At 37.5% G+C, this 21,011-nt stretch overlaps 1 protein-coding gene across 7 annotated transcripts in view; it reads left to right on the plus strand.

Annotated features, from left to right (window-relative positions):
• Positions 1-21,011, plus strand: part of EPHA6 (EPH receptor A6) — a 392,563-nt gene that overhangs the window by 254,238 nt on the left and 117,314 nt on the right. For 6 of the 7 annotated variants that reach the window (XM_048293614.1, XM_048293611.1, XM_048293612.1 and 3 more), the window contains exon 6: positions 6,960-7,084. The exons of the other annotated variant lie outside the window; for it this stretch is intronic. In XM_048293614.1, the coding sequence (XP_048149571.1) occupies positions 6,960-7,084 (125 nt within the window). The remainder of the gene's footprint in view (positions 1-6,959; positions 7,085-21,011) is intronic. 7 annotated transcript variants of the gene reach the window in all.

A 21,011-nucleotide genomic window follows, 5' to 3' on the forward strand; every position in this document is an offset into this window, starting at 1 on the left:
TTTTAAAGTGATACTATTAAAAAAAAAAAAAACCACAAAAAACAACAAACTTCTAACTAAAATATTCTGAATTGTTCATTGTGTTATAAATTATGTCTGATATCTCACAATGCTTTATACCTTTGAGGGTTTTGCACATATCCTTCCGCAGAGAGTGCAGAACAGCCACACAGTCTGACTGACAGCTGATAAGGCTTTATTTGATATTGTTGTTTTAAGTATCTTCTCCTAAAATCCACTTTGAAGAATCAGAAGCTGAGTAGGTCCTGTAAGAAGTAAACATTTAGTAGTGCTTCTGTCTGAAGCTCGAAAAATGGAGAATGGCAGCACATTCTGTAAATGAAAGAAAATCTGTAGTGTTGCAAAATCGTGTGGATGAATAATTACTGTCTCCTTACATAAGATCAACAACAGATGAAAGAGAAATTAAGTAGCAAGGAAGAAGGAATTGCATTATGGAACAGAAAAAAAAAAAAAAAAAGCTATGTTGAATCTACATTTACCCTGGAGGAAGTTTGGGGGTTGTGTCTATCATGACCTTTAGCCCACAGCTCTGTAGCAGAATCCAGTTTTTGACAAGGGTATTTGGTTCAGTTGGCTTCCACCCGCCATTTCTGAGCAAGCAGAGGAAATCTGTGAGGGGAAAGACTTTAAGATGGAGGGAGAGATGGTAATTATAACTTGCTGGAGGCCTATTTTCAGTAAATGAAGTGCTTCAAAAGAAGCACAGTGCTCTGCTGTCTTTTGAGTGCAAACCTTTAGGGAGCTAGTGTAATAAAATGAAGTAAAAAACACTTTTATTTATTCCAAACTTGTTAATTTGCTAGCTGTAATGCTTTGTCAGGGAATCACCATGCTCAACTTTGAACTCCAAGGTTAGTGCCACTAATAGTATCCCCTCCAAACATTGTAACTGTGAATTACTACTGAAATGATTAGGAAGATAAGAGACTCTATTATGGGAAGAATCAAATATCTTATCTAGTCACTGTAGTAATTGAAAGCAAGCTTGTGTGGTAAGGAAACAAATTCTTACTGAATTCAGTATAAACCTGAAGATGTTTCATCCATGTGAACATCTTTAATACACAGAGATGGGTTATGAACTATTTTTTTTTTAATAAAAGTTTATTATCTGTTCATATTTCTGTGATCATGTTTCCCATATCAACTTGTGCTTAGGTTTTAGTCTTTTATATTCACACACTTACACTTCTAACAAGAAAGTGCTCATGTATTGCAAATAATGGTACTTATTGACATTCACATTTTACGTTAAGATAGCTCAGTCAAAAGATTAAAGAAAATCTCTGGAGTACAACCAGAAGAGAATATAAACAGAGGTCTCCTGGATCCCTATCACATCCCTTCTTCATAAGAGAGTCTTTCTTCCCTTAGCCTACAAAGATAGCAACAGGAAGATGAACGAAAAAACACAAAAGAAAGGAAGGATGAACTGCATCTCTGCTGGAGGATTAACACCCGTATTGCAGGAGTAAAGACTGCTCTGGATGATAGACAGCACAACTACATCCTTTAGATGACTGACCATGTGTGTCAGCCACGGCATTAGTAATGCAGGATGAAGGCTTCAGGCCTCTTAACTTCCCTGGAAAATCCTTGGTAAATAGCTCAAATGGGTAGAATACTGGAGGCACTATCATTGATCAGGAAATGTTGTTTCATTACTTCAGTTCTGTTACTGGAGTAAAATGTCTTCTCTGAGAACATCTTTTTACTGCTTATTACCTTTCTAATAGTCTTTCTAGAATCAGAAGTAAAATCAATACTTTCCTTACTGTGCCCTGAAATAACTTTTTTTTTTTTTCAAATGTGGCACTGTGAATAAAACCTCAGTGATCTCAGTGCTCTTTTTATTGATATTTATAATATAAAATCATACTCAGTGTCCAATAGTATAGGAATTCTAATATAGTTAGAGAACCTAGGCTGGTGAAACACTGTAAAATTACAATAGCATTTTCTGGTATAGAAAAAGTGCAGATAGTGTTTTTACCATCTGGAAAAACACTTCAGATTTGGACCTTGATACATCTCTATTCTGTTTCATTAATTTCCTAGCATTTTTGTATAATGGACTTGGAATTATTAGATAACTATAACTTCTATAGTGTTAAGCATCGTTTACTGTTGGTTTAATTTGTGCCATTAACCTGTGATTGAAGCTTGAAGAAGCCCTTTTAATGAACAGGAAAACAGTTTTCTTTTGTTTTCTGACCCAACACAGTCGATGTAAATTGGTCATTATAGCATTAATATCTCTTCCAACCTCAACTGTCCTTCTCTTACTGAAAGAACTTGTTCCCCAATAGGAGGAATGCAGGCTCCCTGCAGGATGTTAATGCAGGTTTCCTCCTCTGTGGGGTGAAACTAGGAGGGATTAGTGAGTTTCCAAAGAGAAGCAAGGTTTTTGAGTAGGGTTTAGTCAGTATTTCCCCATAACTGTAGTTGAGAAGTGACTGAGATAGGAGAGAAGGAAGAGGCAGGGAGAAGGGTGGATTCCTCCTCTAAAGGGAAACCTGCTCTCAGAAAACACATGATAAAGCCCTGTATTTTGGTGAGTGTGGTCTCTCCTGTACCTTGGAGCAGGCAGAGATCTCAAGAAGAGAATAACATTTAATGGTGTGATTCACGTTATTGTTGGTAATGGCAGAGGTATAGAAACAACAAACTGAATTAAACATGTTATCCCAAATTTATTACCTTATTTACATATTGAGACCCCCAGTATCTTACATATGGAGACCCACAGCCTTGTCATGAGGATGGTGTCCAAAGGAGTGAGGTTGCACACTTCCCCCCAGCATCTGTACAATTCAGATCCCACTTTCACTCTCTCCTTTCCGAATTTGTATCTGCTGGCACTTCATTTGTTTTGGGCAAAACAGATACAACTCGAGGGGAAGAAAGGACGAAACTGGTGCAGCTGTTCTTGGTTTTTTGGATGGTAACTTCTTTTGACAAGAAGGTGACTGTTCATACCTGCTACTGCCCTTACTGTCAGCCAGGGAGAGGCAATTGAGCTGTCATGTTTTCTCTTCACTAAAGAAATAAGATTTGAAATGAGATACCAAGGGGTGAAATAACTCCGTGTACAGACAGCAATCGGGTGAGCTTTGGTCATCAGCTGCCATTGGGTCAGAGGCTTCCTCACCATGAATGGGCATCCTATAAAAGCTGTTCAGTCCTGGAAACAGGAGACATTTCTTTGCCTACTTTCAGAGCTGTGAAACCACAAACAGCACAATTAGAAAATGCACTAAAGGAAAATAGCTTCAGAAACCCTACAGATCAACTACTCTGAAATCAGACAGTTACAGATAATGGAAGTCAGCTGCAGAAAAAGAGAAAGTTTCTAGGGAAAAGACACTGTGATCCAGTCATTGTTCAAAATACGCATTTTCTCCCCTGTATGTAGCACATGAGAAAAAACGGATTCTGAAAAAGAGAAGCCAAAGGAATTCAGAATAAAATCAGCTCACTCTGAATTAAAGAATGAACTTCCCTTATTCAATAAAAATTTGTAAAGACTAAGAAGCTTATCAGACTAAATTAAATGAGATCAGCACATTGTAGATGACTCATTGTAATTCAAGAAATTTATAACAGTGTAGAAGAAAACAGATGGTGCAAAGAATCCTCAGTACAAAACACAGATCCAGCGCTGAGCTCAAGAGCCAGAAACCACCCTTCAGCCTAGGACCAGTGGCAAGAAAATGCTGCCATTAAAGTGATTAAAACCCATGCTGCTTTTCTAAGCATTTCTTTTTTCAAATGGTTTCATTGGGCAACCAAATGAGAGCTCTCCTGCAGCTACTGGGTGTGAAACAACTAATTAAAAGAACTTCCCATTGATTCATCATAGGGACATTAGAGCAGTCTTTAGGAATGGGAAAATAGGATTTACCTATCTTACAATCTTCTGGTTAAAAAGAGCTTTAACAATAAGTGGATAGGATCTTTAAGATCTAATTGACTTCTTCTCTAGTGAGCAACAGTTATAAGGAGCTGAAATTTCTCCACAGAAATTAGTTCTCTTTAGTAGCACTTCACAACAAAAGAAATAGAAACTCAGCTAGCTGTGCTTTTAATTACATGGTTTTATTTGTCTGTTTCTTCCTACAATAAATTTCTGACTGGAATCCTATCTGGCAAAAACAGGATCATCCTTCTACACATACAGGAAATGGTCAATGGTGACTCCTCTGGGTCTTTTTATTAAAAGGTACACTTTTTTTTTTTTTTACCTAACACAAATACACGTCTCATATTCACAGTTTTATGTGCACATCTCTGCATTTTGATTTAGAGGATTCAGTGCTGGCCCAGTGCTACAGATGTGATGTGAGCCTTGCTGTATGGGCTTGTTGGTTTCAAGTGCAGGTCAGGCACAGCTGGTTTAGGAGAGATCTAAAATAATTTTGTTCCATTAATTTTCTACTGAGTTGTTTCCCAGGAAGTCAACTGGGATTATTTCATGTACTGAAGTTTTGAGAGAATCTTGCAGTGCACCATGACTGTGCTTTGACATGCACTTCCTCAAATGGAGGAATTACTGCGTTGAGCTCAGGCTGAAAACATGCATGAATTGCTGTATAAATTTGGAAGTCAGAACACAAAATCCTCATCCTGCAGTACATATGGAAAGCTTATAAAGGTTAGGCCATAGTTTGAAGACATGTTTTATCAGCAGTCTATATTTTATAAACCTAAAAGAGCCAAGAATATAATTTTATCTACAGCTTAATCTGATGTTTTCTGTCATCAATCGTAATAATTTTGCAAGGATTGGGTTGTCTGACCAGCAAACTCCCAAATGCAGTGGAATGAAGCCGCAGTGTGCTGGGAAGGTGGCCCAGCTGATGTCTATCACCTCTAAGCAGGCACACAGGGAGTACCAGATGTATCTGAGAGGTTGCTGTAGCTCCCTCAGACCCACCTGTAAATCACACCTCAATGCCAGTGTATGACTCCAAATTACAAATAGTAAAACAATTTATGTGAGCAGTGCCCTCCTAGGCCTTTGATCAGTGTGTAGCAATTACAAATCCATGTTTGCTAGCTCCTGTTTTCCTTTAAACAAGCCTGACTGAATCTTGCTTGGAGAAGCTGATTGTACCCCAGAGAAATATTATGAGAGCTCAACTTCACCCTCAGTTTCAAGAGTAAAAATTTCATTTTAGCTGAGGGAGTAGTTATACATACCCCGGGATAACATTTTGGTTCAAATCCTGTGAATGCTTTTTATTTATTAGTTTGTGTTTTACTCTGTTCAGTTATTTCTATTATGCTGTTTAAGGACTTCCTGAAAACCAGGTTAATCCTTTATTCTGCATAGAATTCTTTTTTTTTCTCTGATACCCTTACATCTGACCTGTGGTTAAAATGGCAGAAGTGTAGAAGTTTCCTGTGGAAGCTCTTACACTTTGGTAGGGGTTTTTCTTCTGGTGTTATGTGTTGAGTTGGGGTTATTTTCACATCAGAGAGGACCAAATTACTATCCCACAGAACAGTAACCCAAAGGGAAGATTGACAGGGGTTGGAAGTTAATTTTCTCTCTGAGATAAGTGCGTTCTTACAGAGAAAGATATGCACATCTCTGTGTAGAGTTTCCCTTTTTTCAAAGGCAAACACACGGTTTTGTTTTCTTCAGTGTTTGTTTGCATTTTAGAATTTATTTGTTGTTTTCATTTCTTAAACTTCCTGAAATATTTACAGGAAAGAAAACAAAGGCGTGAAATTTTGTGACTAGAAGCAGATTCTCTTTTCATTTTTTCATTTTCCTAGGGAGGCTCTTGCATTCAAAAGACAAAAACAGAAGTCAGAAAAATATGTTATTTTTAGGAGACAACTCCATGGAAACTTGGAAGAAGTTAAGTAAGGCTCAGAGCAGAGAGAAATGGGGAAGGTGTGTAATAAACCGATATTTTTTAGTGGAAAGACAAATAGTGAAATCTGTGAACCACTTATGGTAGCTGGATTGTTGATCTTACTCAGTTGTGTTCAAGACTGTTGAGCAATATGACTGGGTTTGCTGTAACATTTGGGAAAGCTGCACAGCAATACTATTAAAACATTAGTGTCTGGAGAATATTTTTACATGCTTGACCAGATTAATAAAATAAGCAAAGATCACGTTCTAGAATGCAATTTTTGCACCATTTGAAATTATTGCATAGATAACCGAACACCTTCTTTTCCAAAAAGGCAGAAAAACTGTCTTAAAATTGGTTAACCCCACAGTGAGATAATTTGGCTCCTGGGTGCATCCATGCATGTTGGGCCCCTTCCAGAAGCCGCTGGAAGCAGTTCCTACTTGCTGTGCTGCTGCAGGCCTGTGGTGTCGGTGGTGGCACGCAGGTTTGGGGGCACCTTTGCCCCCCAGTTTGCCCATAGCCCCATCCCTGCCAGTGGCCTCCTGAAGGAGCTGGCTGTTTGTGCACACAGACTCCTCACAAGGGGCCGAAGTGCCCTTGCCCAAAAAGGGATTCGTTGCGTCTGTTTTAAGCTGTGTCGCTTTATTTTACCCCAAAGAGTAAACTGAATGTACATCCTGAAGAGCTGAGTTATAACAATGAATGAAGATTAACCTGAATGCAGAATTTGCTGCCTCTGAAATGTGGTTCTGCTCTGGGCACGGTGTGCTCGGAGCCAGCAGTGCGGCCTGGCTGGGGCAGGGCCCAGCACAGGCGTTTCTTTCTGTGTTTTTGCATAGAGCCATTTTTCAGAAGCTGCTCTGCACTTCAGCAGAGGAGTTACTCGCGTGTACTTGAGACATTAATTCCAGGTTATATGGTTTCCCTGAGAATTGCCATCTGTCATGCTTTTCTGTCTGGAGGTCACTCCAAGTTGCCTCGGGTTAGTATCCTCAGACAGGAGCTTGGAAGGATAAACCGTGTGCTTCGTGTTTAACCCTTAGTTATCCTTTTCCCTTTCAGCACCCACCTTGATAGGTATGGTAAGGAAGGACTGGGCTTCCCAAAACAGCATTGCCCTCTCCTGGCAAGAGCCGGACTTTCCCCATGGAGCAATTCTGGACTACGAGATCAAGTACTATGAGAAAGTAGGTCTCACTTATAGCATCACCCACACTCAGATCCTAAAGAGCAGTGTGTTTCATATTTTTAATAGTATTCTTTAAATCTTTTCACTTGACCCCACATACAATGCTGTGTATGCTAAAGTAGACGCTTTATTTTGTGCTGATTTTTTGTTGTTCTGCTTCTAACTTGTTAATGACTGTCTTGTTTCACATCAGAATCGAGTAGAGCAGCTAGCAGATTGTAATTTACTTGTCTCATAGTAACTACATTTACAAACATGGATAAATGGATCACATGCTTGAACATATTTTGATATATGGACTGTAAAAACTTCACATTAGAGGGACACCGAAGCAGCAGAATTACAGTGAATGGGAACGTGACTTTATTTTGAGGCAAAAAAAAAAATAGTCATTTATTATTGCTGAGTAAAGCAAAAATCTGTGCTTAAAGGATAGAGGGTACCAGCCTTGTTTAGAGGGTTACGAGAGGGAAACTGTCAGATTTCTGGCGCTCTGTCAAAATCAGGCAATTTCACACAGAAGAGACCTACAACATGCATGTAAAGGTACAAGGTGCATAGACACAGCAGGTCTCGGGAAAGCATAGTTTGAAGCGTCCTTGTCCATAAGCACAAAACATATTTGGTCATTTACAGTTGCTACAGGGCCTTGTACCAGTAAAAAAATTTTCTGCTGCCCAATGCCTTCAATCCTGAAGACAGAGACAGGAAATTGTTGGTCTCCATGCCTTAAAGAGTTCCCTGCCAAGTCAGTTCTTGCTGTTTCTCTGTCCCCATCTGAAGTCACAGTGGAACTGATGTGTGTGTATGAAGACCACAAAGAACAGAAACACAAACAAAGTAATGAAAGAAAGTTTTAGGGATGTTTGTGTAAATATCTGAGAATTTTATTCCTTGACTGCACTTCTCTGTTGAGATTATGCAGCTTTAATGATGCAGAAGAAAGGGTGAACTGGGAAAAAAATCCAAACAATTTAACTAGGACAGCTAGAAGGGGAAGACATTTGGTAAGCCAAAGCAAGGAACCCCATTTTCCTGCACTAACGGCAGTCCTTCAGGCTCTGATCCATTATCATAACAAGCCACATTATGACTTGAACTTCGTTTTCTTTGTTGATATTACAGAGGTGAATTAAACACGACAAATTGTGAGATTTTATTCAGTTGAATAGGAGCAGTTCCAAAGATCTGCAGCCATTCATATGGATGTTAATCTACAAATCTTATATACAGATATATAAAAATCCTCCATCAATAGATTATGTGCCAATACCAGTCAGTGCTGAGTGACAAGGCAAATAATTTTCCTTCAAGGTCTGCTTCTTACTTAGCCTTGACCATTGTTCAGCAAGACTACATGCACAGGCTTTATGGCCCTTTGCTAGATACAGTTTAAACCACTCTTAGCTGTTTTTACAAAAAAAATTTAAAACCACCACATTTTCTTTTTTCACCTTTTAAAATATATAAGGGATATCTTCTATCTATAAACTCTTTCCTCTGAGGTCTGAGGCACTGCTGGCATCTTCCAGTGCTTTGGCACAGGTGTAATTTGCAAGAACTCTCTTGGAGACCAGGTTCTAGATCAGAGAGATGAATAATCCAGTACTGCAAATCAGTCTGCTTATTTACAGCATTAAATTAGAGAATGTTACTTTACACCACTTTAATAATATTTAAATCAAGAAGAGTACATTATAACACTGGTTAAGTGTAGTTGCCAAATGAAAATGAAATTTTATATTGAGAAAAAAAAGGGGGGGGTTCCTACCTCAAAACCAGAAAATATTAATATGCACAATTAATTTGATTATTAACAATTCTGATTTCATTTTTTTTCTTCTTCACTGTGGAGCTCTGTATATTAAGTAGCATAGTTTGTGTCAGGGCTAGATGTAGCAAGTGACACTGTAATGTCTCAGCCTTCTGAGAAACTCCGAAAGAGAGGAATATCAGCATTCCTGTTCTCAGCAGAAGTGCCAAAATAGGGATGTTGTTGCATGCCCACAGGAAATAGGGTAAGAGTGAAGTAATTGTCTGCTGGATTTAGTATGAGTTTATCACAAAGACATCCCTCTAACAGAGAGTAAAACTGCAGCTAAGGTTGAAGAACATGTTAAATATGAAAAGGTCAGAAATTTTATTAATGTCTAAGGGAGTCAAGAAAAATGCACAAAACAGTAGTAAAAACACTAGGTAGAAAAATGGACCAACTTTTGCAGTCCTGTCTTTATCCCTTTCTGCCTGTCATTTGCATTTAATAAACAAAGGAGGTTTGGTTTTGTTAAACAATATAAGAAATTGAATGCCTCCATCAAATACAACCACTCAATCCCTAAAATTCAGCTGTTTATGTGAGTTTCTTAACTTCGTGAAGCTCTGAAGAATTATGCAATATTCTAAAGTTTTACGAGTATTTACTGCTATTGCTTTCAAGGTTCCTTACTGACATTTGAAAAATTGCCAATACATCATTGGGGAGCACATTAGGAGAGTATGCCTGCTTTTAATTATCACCAGTAGGAATTCTGCAGCTCACAAATGGAAGTTACATCTAGTCATGGGCTCCCAAAGTTTCCTGGAACATATGTAAACTTCAGAAATCAAATAGCTGACCAATAAATAAAATGTAAACACTCCACAAAATGGGGCAGTTTCCAACAATTTCATAAGGAAGAAAATTAATGATGAGCGTGGAACAAAGAGATGCAACTTTCCATGCATTTCCAGAGCAAGCAGAAGAAGGGATAGAGGCTAGACTGTGCTAATTATGCAAGAGACTTAGATTTATACTCTTGTGAAATACAAATTGCACAGAGAGAACTATCAAAAGATCAAGCCCTCCCTGTGAAAAATATTCTTCTGAGAAAGACTACCAAATTTTAAAGAAACAAAGTAGAGGAGAGTGATAAAAGGGTCTCAGTAAGTTACAAGTATGGAAACATATATTAATTTCAAAATACAATACAACAGCTCAGTAATTTTTCTGCTTTAAAGTACTTTTTCCCATATGATCTTCATTTCTCTAGGGAATTTCTGTAAAACACTCAGAATTTCATGAAATACTGTTTCCAAAAATGAAAATCTTGGTGGCAACAACAAAATTTCATCATGAGCCAATTATACAGATTTGTAGTTTCTTATTTAGGAGTGCACTGGTACATTTTTATGTGGTTGTCTGATAAGAGGTCCCTTTGTTCTGCAGCCTTTCAGCCAAAAATGCAGTGAGCAAAATCTGACGTAGAACATAATTAGAGAGCTGATTTGGCCTGAGAGAACAAAAATTCCTCAACATTCAGTCCAAGATGCTCTGCGCTCTGTCACAGCAAAGAGAAAGGGTTTTCCATTGCTGGAAGAGGTGTGTATTATAACCAGAGAGAGAATATCATGATCCTGAAGTAATAGTCTGTGTTGAAGCCTGGTAGTTGAAATACCTGATTTCAGGTAGATTGTTAATCATTCTCAGAACTTATACCTTGGACAATAAGTGAGTCTTTACAGGAACACACACAGGATCAGTTAAATGTTTGCCCTTTGAGATCTAAGGTGTGCTCATAAAAGCATTTCTTCTTAGACATTCTTTGGGGTCTTTAGATACTAAACACTGCAAATTATCTCTCTTGATAGAGGGTGTCTGCCCTGTTCTGCACCCTCTTTGTCTGTCCATTATATTTTATGATCCCTTGGTATCATCCACAAACACTGTTTCTAAAAAGAAAACTCTCTCATGGGCAGTACTGTCTTTCCCTTTAAAAATCAAATTCCAGACACCAGTGTAATCTCAGTGTCATTGATAATTGCAATTAATTTTTCTTTTATACTTTAAACTATAACTCAGACACTGACCAAAGCTTGTACTATTTGCAAGATTCCAGGGCATCATAATCTCTTTACCTCTCATTAAAAAGAGTTTAATGTTTGAGGTAGGTGAAGGAGTGGGGCCTTGTTAGAGCCTTGTAATGACATGAAGTCCTTCTGTAGGAATTCCCTCATGGGAGAGGGAACACAGCACACAGTGGATATAAACCTCACCAGCTGCACTCCAGGTTGTGCAGCTGAACTGGAAAATGCTTATTCCTCCCCTTGCCATCCAAACCCATAAAGTTAATCATCAAAAATTAATGCTCCCTGAGACCTGTATTAGGCATACCAAGCTGTGCACGTATCAGCAACTGTATTAAGTTTGTTCTCCCACATGGCCCAAGCACACCAGCTGGATTACATTTCCTGTTATACACAAGATAACATATAATTAGCTAAGGAAGCCTGTCTGTAGAGAAGAGATTTTAATGGAATGTACCCAAGCAGTAACCCAAGGCATTGCAATGAAATCTCTAAATAGAGAAACTAGAGAATATCTTTTGAATCAGCATTTGGAGGAGAGGGCTGGTATTTCTTTGCTTTCTTGTCTTTTGATGAGTTTTAAAGCCAAATCCCTTTGACAAAATACTTCATTTTGTTGGGAGACTCGATTTGCAGCTCACAGGCAGTTTTCACTTAAAAAAATTAACCTACCTCCATAGGAGAGTGAGTGGACAGGATATGTGGGATGTCAGATATTACTTTTCCTTCATCCCAGCATTATTTAGAGTTGAATTAATACATAGAAGTGAGAAAATAACTGAGCAGTAGAGAGAAGGGGGGAAATTAGTTTTCCAATGAGATTTGAAAAAGTGATGAAGAGCTGATGAGGCAGAGAGATAGAGGCAAGTACCAGATTTAAAGAATTAGAAATCAGTATGACCTTGTTAATTTTTCTATCAGTCTACAGCTGTCTTAACTTATACAAGAAATGATGCTCTTTCTTAAAATCTAATATTAAAACAAAGACTGCTGTTTCTTTGAGTAATCATTAATATGAATTAAAATGAGCCACCCTGAATTTGAGTGACAGACCTTAAGGTAAATTAATGTGATAGGAATAATGAGAAGTTTTAAGACTCTCAGTGCATAATGTTTTGAATGACAGAATTATTTCTGCAAGAATTAATATGGAAAATTATAAACATGTGAGACTCATCCCAGTTTAGAGGACACCAGATGTTCCTCTGTGTCTTCTCCAGCTAAGGAGATACTGCATTAAGATCTTCTCACATTAATTAACCTGACCCTGCTTGAGTATGGGCTGGAATCAGCCTCAGTGAACAGGAGCCATGCGTGTTCTCATTAGATAAAATAAGGACATTTCTCATAAGAAGCCACCTTACGCAGACGAGATTCGGTGCCCTGAATTTCTGGGTGACATTCTGGAAACGTGGAGTAAAATCAGTCATTTCTCTTGTAAAGCCCTCTGCCTTTCTGTGAGGTCTGCATGGCATGTGTGAAGTTCATTGGCCCTCAACCTCCCAACTACTTAAACAGCCAAACCTCTCCAGTCTCTCCACCTCTTTAATCACAACTTTGCACAATGTTTAACTATGTTAGAAGGAACACATTTTTTCAGACGCAACTGTTACAGCTCCCCCATTTCCTTTAAGCAACAGCTATTACTTTTTTGGTTCAGATTTTGCTCTTATGTTAGATTTTTATGTCATGAAGAATAATATATGCAGCAGCTCCCAGTGGCATGAGACTGAAGGGAGCCTGGGGGCTGTGTGACTTTAATCCATGGGCAGAATTGGTTTGTTTGGTGCTGGTGTGGCTGGGTTCTTGGCATGCACAATGGTTTTTTTTCTGGGCATGTTCCTTTATTGTTGCTATCCCTACTGTAGCATTCTTGACAACCTTGCTAAATTTTAAAGTCAACATCAGTGACAGGATTGGGGAACAGGAACAGATTGACAACATTAGGGATAAGCATGTGAGGACTTCAGGTACCTGGCCAGTCAGTGAGTATATTCAGTATAAAAAGCTGTTTGCTTTAAATGATCAACTGGGCAATTTTTTACTTCATGCTAATTTTTTTTTTTTTTAATGGACAGTTTTCTTCTGTAATATTTTTCAAATTATTCAAATCATTTGAGGCGTAAGTAGCAATCTGCTGCCTACAGAATATTTCTGATATGACTGGAATCAAGAAACGTAGGACTCGTGCAATAATACATTTTCATTATATTTTCAACACATTCTCATCCAAAAAGTGCTGAGTATGTGGGATGTACAAGAGCTTTTGGACAGTAGTTTTGGGCAGCCCTTAGTGTTTGTTCATAGCTGCAGGAACAGAGCAGCATGTCACGGGGAGGCACCAGGGCTCCGCCTCAGGCATTCTCGGCCCTTTGTAGCTCCTGGGAAATGAACCATGTCTGCTGAATGTCTTTAAAAAATTATCACTACAAATGTGCTTTGGGATATAATCATTAAAATGAAATCTCCTAGCTTATTTTAGCATAGTAAGTGGTGTTAAACAAGCTTCTCAGTTTTTCTGTTCCGTTGTTATTAACCCAGTTTCCCGAGGGAAAAAATGTAAAAACCTCGGATTCTAAAAAGAGAAAAAAATAGGTCTCAGAACTGTTGAAAATGAGAGTGAATAATTACCAGGCTCTCTGACCTGATACAATTTTTGCCTGCAGGAAAAAACCTAAGGACCTTGCAGCAGCCATTATTAATGACACCCATGTAATTACTATTAGGAGGAAAAGAAATCCGGTGTCTAAGTATCAATTACATGCAGCAAAGGGTTTATCAAAGAAGTTCTGAGTTAGGCCTCTATTAGATGCCTGGTTTGGCTTGTCTACTAATCATTGTTGTCAATTATTTAGAAATAGCTTCTGAACTTTTGTATTTAATAATAAAGTAGCCTATAGAGGTATTACTGTTGTTCCTGCTGAACCAAAAATTCTCAGTGAGAAGTATAATTCTGTTTAAGCAAGCCTGGTGGATTTGATATTAAAAAAAAACCCCCGTACTTAAGTCTCTGCTGATCTTATGTTCTTGCCTGCAGCCAGTACCATTTTCTTCAAGGAAAATTACATGTACAGTGCTCATTCCAGTAACTGCTAGAAGAGCTGCACAAATGCAGAAAAAGTGCATTAATGGTTTTGAATAAGTGGTTTTCAAATGCTTTCAAGGGCATAGGAATAGGCATAGGAGGTATGCAAACTATTACAAGACGACAAACACAGCCAGTTCCACACCTCAAATTAAGCTAAGAAAGCTAAATCCACTGATGTCAGAGATTGGTTGCTATTAAAAGGAATTTTTTTTTTTTTCCCAGCCATTACAGCATTAGAACATTAGGAAAAATAGTTTTCAAAATTGTATACTGACACAGCAAGAATAATAGCAATACTGTTAACCTCTGGAATCAGTGTTAATCTTAAATATGTGTTTAGGTAGGACCAAAAATCAGAAACAGCTATTTATAGAGCAGAAAGTTTCAGCTAAGGATGACATTTAGATGATTTTGATGAATATACTGTAGAAAAGAAATGTTTTCTCTTCAGAGATAATGTATCAGTTGCACAAAAGTATGTGGTATGGAGTTTAACATGTTTAATCCTGAATTAACAAAATAGAAAATGTTGTCCCAAAGTTATTATTAACTGCCTGTTCACCTTTGAGTTTAGGTGCAGTAAGTTTTAGTTGCATACGATAATAGAGTTGGAGTTCCCTCAGATACCTTAAGATAAATTCAGGAGTCAAACTTTGGGTTTGAAAGTTTGACAGATTTTTACAAAAAACAGTGGCGAATTTTGTGAGCAATGACCTACATATAATGAGCATACCTTCCAAAAGATGGTCATCTAAATGAAAGTGATTTCCTTAGTTATAAATTAAATACAACCTCTAGCTCTCCATTTTCCTAAAACCAGTCAGAACGTTTCCTTTAGACCCTCTTAAAATACCAACTAGCTTTAAAGTTCCCAAAAATCATCTGTGAGCCCAAACTATATCAAAAACTGAAGGTAGCACAGCATTTTTTATAATACACAAATGAGTTACTGTTCATAAATTGTTGATTTGCAGCCATAAAGGTGGATTCAGAGATTAAATGAAGAAGAAATGTACCTCGAGACATGGGTTTATATCTTTGTCTAAATGAAGGAGTGTTCAGATATCATTTCACTTACAGTTTCTTCCTGCAATATTCAATGCATTCAAGAGGTACTTGAGGAGGTACAAAGGCATGCATCATTTTGTAGAGTAAAACCAGAGAAAGTTCCTTTTCTTTTCTCTCTCTTTTTCTAACACTGCATTGCAATTGTACTTTAACCACAGAAAAGGACAGGATATTAGTTTTCCACTTTGAATGGGTTTTTTCCACATTAAATGAAGATGAAGCCATATAAATTACGACTGCATAATAATAGCAACCTCTTTTTTATTAAGTAGCAGTGTCCCCAAAGCAGTCATTCTGGGAGAAGGGAGAAAAACCCAAAGGGAAAGAGGAAGCTCCTTCAGGGAGAGCCACTCCATTTTAATGCACTAAAACCACGACTTTCACATTTAATATTAATATAATCACTTTACCACCTATTAAACAAAAGCTGTGGGTTTGGTGTGGGGACATGGTTATTGGAATCAAAATGAACATTGGAGGAGCCTTTCATTTAGGTTAATAATTTCATTAGCCAACTTGAATTCACAGAAATTGTACCTTATTCAATAACTCCCATGTAGTTTTGTTAGGTTTGTACCCGAATTAACCCACAAATTTTTATTCTCTTGATTGAAAGAAGCACAGTATTACAATTCTCTCTTTTTCTTTTGAGTTTTTTGATGTATTTGCATTAATAGTTTCAAAGTGCCCTTTCTTGATGTGCTTGTTGGGATGGCTGAGTTAACAACCTATTATTGTGTACTCCTTACCGAGCTGTTAATAGCTTTAGAGTCTTTTGTAGGAATTCACCTGCTGCTCATAAACACATTTATGTTGCTGTTGGAACTTCACCAGGTTGATGTATCTTGTATTTGCAATGACCTTGCACAAACTGCCTGGTTTTCATGCATATTCTGCAAGTATTCATATTATATTAACGAAACAGCAGTTCTTTAGTGACTGAACAGCTTTTTTTAAAAGGTGTTGACACCTATCTGTAAATTTCTTAACATTTTTTCAGACTTTTTGTTGTTGTTTTTACCACCTCCAAAAATAATATTTCTGCTGAAGTTAGCTACATCAGAAATGGGCACTTCCCAAAAAAATTGAGCAAAAACTTGCTTTGTCAGTTTTGGAAGTGCAAAATCAGCATTTTGATTTACTTCCTAGATTGTTTACTTTGCCCTTGAAATTCATGTTCAACTAATGGGAAAAAAGATTGCTGTTTTTGCTTTACACCCCATTAACTCACTGAGGTGTTTGAAGAAAACATAAACTTAAGGAATATGCTATATTTATTGTTGATGTATTGCCAGGTTCTGCAGTACACTCATGACACCAGAGGTGAATTCAGCCCTTCTGAGTTAACATTACAAGATATATATTTGCTGTTTGCCTGCACTGAGACACGAAAAGGTGTATGCATGTACTCAAAAATAGGCCAAAAAATGTGATATTTCAGTGACTTTTCAATAGCTGTTATGTGTTTATATCTGAAGAGGCTTGCATAATGAAAAACAATGCATAGTCTATATAGAGATCAGCAGGTTCCCTCTTGCCTCTGATTTATTAATCGTATTGCAGTGATTAGAGTCAAACACTAGTTAGTGTCAGACTTCGTGTTTTAGAGCCAAAATTCTTCCTCCAAAATTGATTTTTGTTGGATGGTTGAAGTCTATCTAAATATTGTCAACATTATTCTATACTTATAAATCCTAGTTTTCTTTCAAAAGAAAAGAATTTGTCCCAAAGATTTGTATTCACAGTTAGCATATGAAAGACTTGTTACCATATAACATTCATGTGGTGTGAAATGAATCTTAATGCCTTCAGTCATTTTTTTCCAGAATAGCAATCCGAATAGCAATCTGCATCAATTCAATCTATAAAAGTAGAGCTTTTGCTTACTTAAATAAAAGTGCTAGCTTTATTTATACCACTGAATTTGTTTTCAAGCTGTTGTATATCAATAAGGATCTTTTCTGGATTTGCCAGGCAGGAAACATCCAGTAGCAAATGAAAAGAGAAAATTCTACATTAGTCTCCTCTTCTAATATTAAAAGGTATTTATGTAGAAGATTCAAACTAAGCTTAAACTGATCTTAAAATAAGCCCAGTCACTCTACCTGTCCTAACATCCTAAAAGGCTGAAACAAATTTTAGAAAGGAGTTGGAAAGGCATGTTTCCACAGGAGGTTTTTAGTACAAAATGTGGGTTTAGTACAGAATGTGTTTTTTATGAGGGTGTTTGTAGAGCTGCAAACATCACACAGCAGTTAAAATTTCCCAGCAAGGTGTTACAAACATATCCAGCACTGAAAGGGAGCCCTAATCCAAATCCTGGCCCTATCTGCCTGTGAAATATTGTAGGAATTCTGAAATTAGGTGAATTAAGCAAATATGTTATTAGCCCCATTAGAGCTAAGTTCTGTGTAGCTAACTAAGTGCTGTACTACATTTTCAGATTGGTAGAATCACTTGATTTTCACAGCTTTGAACATATGTTGTGCTTTGCTGGTTTTTTTTTTTTTTTGGGGGGGGGGGTTGGGGTTTTTTTGGGTTTTATTTGGTTTTGGGGGGTTTTGGTGTTTTTTTTCTGTCAAAATGGAGCACTGGCTACTCTGTACTGTCACCATCACTGTGGAAGTCTTCTGAAGAATTGGATGATTGCTCTTCTATTGAAATTCCACTTCACTTGCAAGATGCTTCTTTACATTTAAATTGCCTTCACACTTCAGTAGGAAATAGGATCACCATAGTTTGGAGTTTTGTCATGTACAGCTGTGGTATTACCCATGCTGGTAATGCTGGGTGTCAGAAGATAGCCTGCCCCATGTCTCAGCAACTTAGAGACCTTCAGGTGTTTGGGCTGTGACTTTGTGCATTGCAGATTTTTCACATCACATGAGTTGTCCCTTTTTGCTATCTTTCTTCCAGGGTCTTGCATTTGCAATTTAAATATTATCCAGTGACCTACTTCCCATCTGTAACTAGAAGCACTGTTTCTATGATATACATAGATATTGTCAAATTGACTGAACAAATCACTGATATTCATGATTGTTCACTATTTCCTATAGACAAGAAACTGAAGTATATTCAATAAAATAATCAGGAAGCAGATTTTTTTTTTTAAATCCCCACAGTATTTTTTAAACACAGTTTGTAATTAAGCTTGTTGCCTAGGGGTGTTTTGGAAGCCACAAGCAAAATAGGTTCAAGGAATAATTAAGAAAATTCATGGAGGAAAAAGTCCATGAGCTGCAAAACATAATGAAGCAAATTTGATTAATTCAGAACGCCACTAATTTGCAGATTGCTGGACTGTGGAAGAGTGTTAAAGGTGAGCATGGGAAGAAGGAACCTGCACTGCCAATGTGGAGTGTCACGTCTGCAGTGGCATCAGGACCTCTTTCAGAATTGTGAAATATGAACTTCACACACCAAAGGAATAACTTGGGAATCAGCCCACTGGCTGCATGTCCATAGTTCTCTTGGCTTGTTTCACAGCAAAGAAAGTCACAGAAGCCTTCCAATCTTCAAATTTTTAGTTTCAAATTGCTTCTGTTTCCTGTTGCACTGTATTTGTCAGCAGCTTTATTATATCATTATGAAGTAAACCTTAGCCTTAGGTATCCCAGGAGAAACAGTGCATTACTGTCCAAAGGTGAATTTTGAATACTACTTGAGCTGAATTTTACCTTTAGTAATCTAGTTCATGCTTGCAGTAGCTTCCTGCTTCTTTCCAACTAGAAAAAAACAAAATTAGTGAAAAAATAAGAAAAATCATCAAGGCAGTTGGAGAGGCTGGCACTTTCATATGCTGAGGTTAGAGAGACTTCTGGAGATCCTGGTGCAGAGGTTTTCACTGGTAAATATTTTTAATTAGCGAACAACTGTTATCAGAGTAGCTCATTACTGCCAGAAAGATGGGATTTAATATCTGTGCTCATCTGACAACTCAGGCCATGTTCTCCAGCTGCCTTTATTATATGCTGGATTGCACCCTGTTCCATCCCCAACTTAAGGCACAGCTTTTTTTTATTTCAGTTTAATCTCCTTGTCAGGACAATAAGCTGTGTCCTGTCTGCTGCCTTCACACCTGGCAGTCCCACTTGACCCAGCATATGAACCACACAGCTTTTGCTCTGCCCACCCTTCACCTCCCTGTGCTGGCAAGAATTTTAACACTGCTTTAGAGTCTCCCTGTCCTCATCTCTCTCATTTAATTTTCTGCTTTTCATGGTTCACCTCACATCAACTCATTTCTGCCTTTCCAAGTATATAATCCAATTAAAATGAAGTTTGTCTGGGGTTTGACCTTTCTGTATTTTTTTTTTTTATGATTGGTTATCTGCTCTTCCCCTTTTCATGTTGACAGCCTCACTTTATATATGGAGAAAGTGATGAGCTGACTGACAGGCAATCAGAATATAAAATATTGAATGGCCAAACAGGTAAAGGACACTTGAGTGTTTCAGCTCCCCAAACTGTTACATCTCAGATTAATCATGAGGGAGGCCAAGGAGGGAAGGCAGAGGGTTACAGCCTGAAGGGGTGATGCCTTTAAGTGCTGCAGGTTTCTGCTCTGAAGCAAACACTAGAGCCATTGGTAATTTTCTCTGTGGCCCCTGCTTTTTGCTGCCACAGTTTTCTACTTTGTTCAGATTGATCCTCAGATCTTTGCAATCACTTCTAAATTTACTCTTTCTTGTTCAGCTGAAAACCAGAGATAGAAGGGTTTTAGGAAGAGCATTTTTTTTTAAGACTCTGAATGGTATCTTTTACTTTTAGTGCTGTTACTGTAATTTTTCTTACCATTCTACATTACAATAAAAATTTAATTAATCCTGTTGATCAGATTGTAATCAGATAGTAAATAATGCTAGAAGCATGTTTTTGAACCTATGAATCTTTTCTCTAAAATCTTCCAAGTATTACAGCCAGCATTCCTGTTAATTGATGTACTGTAGGTCAAAACAGTTTTCTAGGAGAAAATCAGCATCACCAAATTAGTGAATATAAAGAAGCTTTCAAAGACAGACACTTGAGTTTCACTGGTGTAGTTAATTTTATTGATTTCGGTGTAATTACTCCTTCTCTACAACAATCTGCGTAAGGTGAGAAAGTATCTACAACTAGAGGCAACAGGCATTCAGAAGGTGTGTTATGAAAATATTCTATTGCAAAGAAAGAAAATACTTTTTGAGAATTATCGAGGGGAAATTACTTGTGAGAGGAATATGGGCTGTATAAATCAGAGGCAATTTCCATAAATTAGAGCTGTGGAGAGTCTTTTTATTGACCACAGAGAGTAAGAACAAACTCCACAGTTTGATGTTATTTGTCTTTAATAGATTCTATTTGAACTGATTAATCAGTTAATGACTATACCTAATAATTAAGTACTGTGTTATCCTAATGTGCATCACAGCATTAAAGTTCAGGTGACTGTGGAGTGCCAGTGCAGCTGATCCCATGAGAAAAGAAAGGGAGAATTTGGAGATTTCATTGCACAGTGGACTAGAGCTATGATCAGTAAAAATTGCTGTCTTCGAGAATCATGGTCATTCCTTTAAAATAATGATGCTTCCTCTGTAGGTCACATTGTGTGTGTTCCTCAAACTGATGTACCTAGGAAAGAGGAAAGATGGGACCAAACGGTCTCATAAAAATTTCTTTTTTATTATTGGTGCTTTTATTTAAACATTTTTAGTGTCTGAATCATGAAACTCCAAATCTTCTTTACTTTAATGTGGTACTTATTCAGCTTTGACACTGTGCTTCAGTGTACCAGATAAAGACCTGGTCCCTGTGGTATATAGATTTAATCTCTATTAGTACTTCTTTCACTTAAATAACAGTGCTCTGAAAAGCACAGGCAGGATTATGTGGCTTAATACAGAATTTTCATGTTGCAGGACAATAGATATAAACTAGAAAATGT

This window comes from Corvus hawaiiensis, chromosome 2 (genome assembly GCF_020740725.1).
Source record: "Corvus hawaiiensis isolate bCorHaw1 chromosome 2, bCorHaw1.pri.cur, whole genome shotgun sequence".
Taxonomy (NCBI): Eukaryota; Metazoa; Chordata; class Aves; order Passeriformes; family Corvidae; genus Corvus; species Corvus hawaiiensis.